This window comes from Eurypyga helias, unplaced genomic scaffold (genome assembly GCF_000690775.1).
Source record: "Eurypyga helias isolate BGI_N326 unplaced genomic scaffold, ASM69077v1 scaffold34758, whole genome shotgun sequence".
Classification (NCBI taxonomy): domain Eukaryota; kingdom Metazoa; phylum Chordata; class Aves; order Eurypygiformes; family Eurypygidae; genus Eurypyga; species Eurypyga helias.
In genome coordinates, this window is record NW_010268161.1 from 337 (window position 1) to 5,577 (window position 5,241).

Here is a 5,241-nt window from a genome sequence, read left to right on the forward strand (position 1 = left end):
TCCACAGTGCGCTACGGCTTGGCAGCGCTCACACCGTTCAGGCCAGGGCGCCTGCCCAGGCATTTTTTGGTTTCTAACCTGTTTGTACCACAAGAGGTGCGGATGGATGTGGGGCTGGCAGAGGGTCTGCAGGATGCTGGCTGTGACATGGGCAGCCTGAGCAACCCCATCAGGGACACGCACGCGGTGGCTGCCAAACCCCTGGGAGCTGGGTGCCAGCGAGGAGAGCCCCTGCATGCTCCCCTGCCCCATGCCAAGTGCTGCCAGCAGAGCTGTCGGCGGGGGGCCCCCCCCCCCGCCCCCTTGTTGGATGAGCCGTGTTCAGCCGCGTTGGCCATTGATGTTCTGGGAACACCTTGGCCATGTCTCAGGGCACACCTTGGCAGCATGGCCTGAGTTATCTGTGGCTCTTGGGTTGGCATTTGGGCAGCCAGAGGCTCAAGTGTGTGCATGTAGTAAGGCATGTGGGGCAGTGTGTAGAGAAAGTCTCAACAGAGATGAGATTAAACGAAAATGTAATTAAACGCAGAGAGCATCCTGTCTGTTACTCAACGCTCCTTGCATAACCAGCTGCCTTCGCAGATGGCTGCTCTGCTGCCAAAGTCATTTGCTGGGCACCTGTTGGAAAAACTGCCAGGTCAGCACAGAACTCATTTCCCCAGCATTTTTCCTTGTAGTGAGATTGGAAAATCTAGAGGAAAGCTTGGTGAGAGCTCCTGCAGCTCCCCAGGCCAGCCTGTGATGCATCCCGCTACTTAACCCACCCCATGTACTCCTGAGAGTGACTGGGAAGGGGACGAGGATGTTGCAGTGGCCCAGGGGGTCCCCAGGGCTCAAGTGGCCCCTGGCAGAGGAAGTTGCATGTCCCTTCCAGAGCACGGCGATGGCTGCTGCTGGGCTGGAGGGAGCAGGACGGGAGCCGCTGGTGCCCCTTGGAGGCTGCGGCTCTTCTCCCCTTCCCCTGCCATTTGCACTCTGGTCTGAGGCTCTCGTGGGCGGCGAGCGGCAGAGCTCCGCAGCTGCGGGGCCATTCCCAGACACGTGGGGTGCCTTTGTTTGCCTGGGTGAGCAGCCAAGTTGCAGCCCATCTCCAGCTTCGTACCAGCTGCGGATCTAAGGCAGCTGACTGCCCTGCCAAAAAAACAAGAGACATTGAGGACCAGGGAGTGGCTTGTGCTAGTGCTGAATAATGATGATCCCAGCGTGCTTATAAAACGGCGAGGCGGAGAGCTCACCACAGAGCTGTTCTCGCAGCCCTGGTCCTCCGCAGAGCATCACTCCGCCTCGGCAGCCAAGGTACGTTTCTGAATTAAGAGATTCCAAAATGGGAACCGCATTTGTGTCCGCAGCAGGGCCCATGCCCTGCGGCTGGAGACAGACTGGGCTGTTGTCTTAAACTTGGGGAAAATGCTATGGCTGCTCCTGTGGAGGAGTTTCTGGCAGGGAAGCAGAGCAGGCCCGTGCTGCGGGGTCTGTAGGTGCCAACCTGTCCCAAGCAGACCCCGAAGCATGTGGGCAGCACCCCAGCTCCAGGAGCTGCTTGGGAATGAGCAGCACAACTCTCACCTCCACTACACAGGAAAATGTGTCCCCTCTCTCCTCGCAGCATACTTTCGGGGGTCAGTTTGCATTATATTTGGTGCTGATTTGAGTCTTGACCAACTTCCCCACCCTGCAGCGCTGGGTACCTCCTGGCAGACAAAGACCCTCCAGAGGCAGCTGCACTGTCCCTCCCGCTGCCTTGCAGGTCCAGGCAGCCCTGGCATGCATGGGGATGTCCCTCTCGCCATGCAGGGATGTCCCTCTCGCCATGCATGCTCCGGCTCTGCCCCGGCTCTGGAGTACATTCCGTGTCCTCTAGCATTGTGTAGTCAACATCTTTGCATTTCCCCTTGCCTCAGCTCTGGACAGATGGCGATGCTCCTGCGTGCCCTTGTGGGTTTATCACCCCTGCATCTTGCTGGGCGTGGTGATGGGTACAAGTGCCCTCACTGGGCATTGCCTTGTTCCTGCTGGGCACAGCCTGAGCACAGGGCTCAAGGCCGTGTTGGGCTGGGGACGTACTCGGCACAGTGCCTTTGTGCCCTTCTCATGATCCTTTTCTCCTCGCTGTGCCCCCAAGGTGCTTGCCGCAGATGTTCTCTCCTTCTTGTTGTATTTCTCAAGAAGTTCTGCACCAGAGAGGCCCCAGCTCAGCTTTTTTCCTCCTCTCCAGGTCCATTTTCTGCCTGCATCCCAGCACAGCCATGCTGGGCGCAGCAGTGCGACTCTCAGTCCTGCTCAGCCTCCTCGGCTTCGGGAAAGGCCAAATGTTTCACATGGGACCGTGCCCAGATCCACCAGTCCAAGAAGACTTTGATATCAACAAGGTGTGAAAAGCTTTCTAAACCTCTCATGGTGGGCAGCGAGTGTGGCTAAGGGAGCATGGCACCCACGGCAAACTGCCTGGGGGCATGGGTTGGGTTGGCGGGTCTGGGCTCAGTACCTTGTGCTGGAGCAGGCAGCGTGGGTCTGCGGCTCCCGTGAGCCCCCGCTGCCTCCCGCACCACGGCGGTGGGTGCTCTAACAAACCGAGCAGGCAAACGTGCAGGGCTGCTCTACCTCAGCCCTCCCATGCTGAAAGCGTCTCTCTGGACTTTCTTCTATCAGTATTTGGGGAAATGGTACGAGATAGAGAAGCTGCCCTCAAGTTTCGAGAAAGGAAGCTGCATCCAGGCAAATTACTCATTGAAGGAGAATGGGAAATTCAAAGTGATCAACAAGGAGATGCTGTAAGTGTTCGCGTTCAGGCCGTGTCCTCGCTGCAGCCATGTCACTCCTCTCACCTCTCTTGCCACCCTGGGTGGTCACTTTTCTCCAAACTGCCTGTTTCTGGGTGTGGGGGTGCTGGGGCTGGTTATGGGACGGCAGCCACCACCCGGTGCCCTTGTGTGCTGAAAGGTGCCTGTGCCCTGTGCTCCTCTCTGCTCCAGAGTAAAGGGACCCGATGAAAAGGGGCAGGGAAGGTGAAGCACATGGGTCATTTTTACTTAAGCAAATATTTATCAGCCTTTTTCTGGAGCATTTACCTTGCACTGATAGCAACTGCTTTGTAAGGGGATTGGCAGTCGCTGCCAGCTTAAATTAGTGGGCGAAGTGAATGCACTGATTGTTCCCTTTATTGTACTCGATAGTTTGCAAGGAGAGATGCAGATATTAATTAATCTATTTCCATCACCAGCCCTGGCTGTCATGGGGTGCTGCTGTGAGCGGCTGAATGAATGAGAGGGAGCGAGCGGCGAAGGCAGCGCTGTCCCCTGCGCTCCCTGGCATGGCATGGGGACTTTGTTCTGGCCCATAATAACAATCACAACACATGCCCCGTGTCCGGCAGGGAGCAGATCCATGCCGCTCGCTGACCACACGGCACTGTCTGCAGCTCCACTGCTGGCAAACAGCTGGCTGTTTACTTGCACCAGCATTAATCCACAGGAGATTAGTCTGACTGTTGGTGTCAGCACTTCAGGAGCTCAGGACCCTGAAATGTCAGAAATAGTTTGGGTCAGGTGTGAATGTCTCCAGCATCAGCCCCTTGACTTCTGCTGCTGGCAGCATTGGCTTCTGCCTCCTGGGGTGTTCTTGTTTCACAGGGAAGTATCAAACTTTCCTACCCCACAGGCAGCGTCCAGGTCTTGAGGCATCTGGGAAAAAATGCAATTGAAAGATGGGCAGCCCCAGTGGCAGGGCTCGCTGCAGCAGGGCCGTGCTCTGCACCGGCAGCAAAACAAATCCTGGCGCACCAAGCAGGGACAGGTAATTTGAGTGCGGAGAAACATGCCGTGACCTGGAAAAAGCACAGGTGATTAAACAGATGTGAACAAATGCCTTCCACAACAAGCAGAAGCTGAGCTGCTCCCTGGTACATCTGAGATGAGTGCTGGGATCCTCCCGTCCTATGCAGAGGGGTCTTGCTCTCCCTCTTCTCTGTCACTGTCATCCTTCCAACGAAGTCCACCCTGCTGGCAGGGGCACTTGGAGAGAAGGACCCTGGGGTGCTGGAGTGGTTTAACCGGGAGAGCATTTGCCCCACTGCACCTGGCCCAGGACCTGGTGTGCCCTGGGAGCTGCTGAAACTGTCCCCAGGGGTGATCTGTTCCTCTGGGGCTGCTGTGGTTACGTGGTACGTGTTTCAGCCACCTCCTTGGAAGATGGATGCATCAGGATGGATGATTTAGTGGAAGGAAAAAAAAGTGATTTCCAACTCACCTGATTTTACTTCTCACCTTGTCATTCTCCCCTTAGCTCCAATGGCAAAGTCAATGAAGTCGAAGGAGAAATCATGCACATGGATGTGAAGGAGCCGGCCAAGCTGGGCGTCCGCTTTAACTGGTGTAAGTGTGTGGCTGGGAGGCTTGCAGCCCCCACGGCTCCCTCGTGCCCACCGGCCTCAGCAGTGCAGGAGGGCAGCGCCTGCATGACACAGGCACCACTGCCCTGTCATCAGGGGTGCAAAACGAGCTAAGAGGCAAAGCTGCCCCGGTGACTTTAGCGCAGCATCAGGGAGCAATGGCAAAGGGCTGGGACAGGCGTTTTGACCAGCAGGCAGGGGTTTGGGGATATTTATATATCATCTTCAGCAACAGCCCCCGCGGTGGTGGAGCACTCTTCACCCACTGATCTCAACGCAAGAAAGATCAGCAGCACTACCTTCCCTCCAGGTCACTTCACCGATGGGGACGGGGAGGGGAGAGGTGGGGCAGGCAGCCTCACAGCCGCTGCAAGGGCCAGGAGTAGGCTTGTTCTTCTGAACACAGCGGTATAGCTACTTGCCCACCCTGCCTCTGCTTACAGTGCCTTTTAGTAACCATTAATAATGTGGTTTTGTTTGCTTTGTCTTCCTTCATCAATGTAACACACGACAGGGGCCTGCCGAGGTGCAGTGCATTTTATTCGTGTTGTAGAGCATTTCCTCTGTCTGCAGCAACACCTGGAAAGCGAGCAGAAGTCCCTCTTGGCTCCTGTTTTATTCTGCTCCCTCACACCTTTGCCTTGGCTGTTCCACAGCGCTCACAGACATGTTATTTGGAGAAACGGGAGGAACAGGGGTAGTTGTAAAGGGCAACTGTCGCTCATGAGCACAGCCAGACTTTTGTGCTGCTAAGGCATCATCCGCAGCCATTCTGCCCACAGAATGTGCAACCCCAATCATCTGCACTAGATGCGAGCCCGGGAGAGCAGCACCCAGCATTCCTGAGTGCAGCA

At 56.2% G+C, this 5,241-nt stretch overlaps 1 protein-coding gene across 1 annotated transcript in view; it reads left to right on the forward strand.

Annotated features, from left to right (window-relative positions):
* The first annotated feature begins 1,222 nt into the window (after window positions 1-1,222).
* Window positions 1,223-5,241, forward strand: part of APOD (apolipoprotein D) — a 5,007-nt gene continuing 988 nt past the window's right edge. Inside the window, exons 1-4 of the mRNA XM_010157670.1 lie at window positions 1,223-1,296; window positions 2,216-2,369; window positions 2,650-2,771; window positions 4,282-4,370. Coding sequence (XP_010155972.1) covers window positions 2,247-2,369; window positions 2,650-2,771; window positions 4,282-4,370 — 334 coding nt within the window. The 5' untranslated portion in view covers window positions 1,223-1,296; window positions 2,216-2,246. The remainder of the gene's footprint in view (window positions 1,297-2,215; window positions 2,370-2,649; window positions 2,772-4,281; window positions 4,371-5,241) is intronic.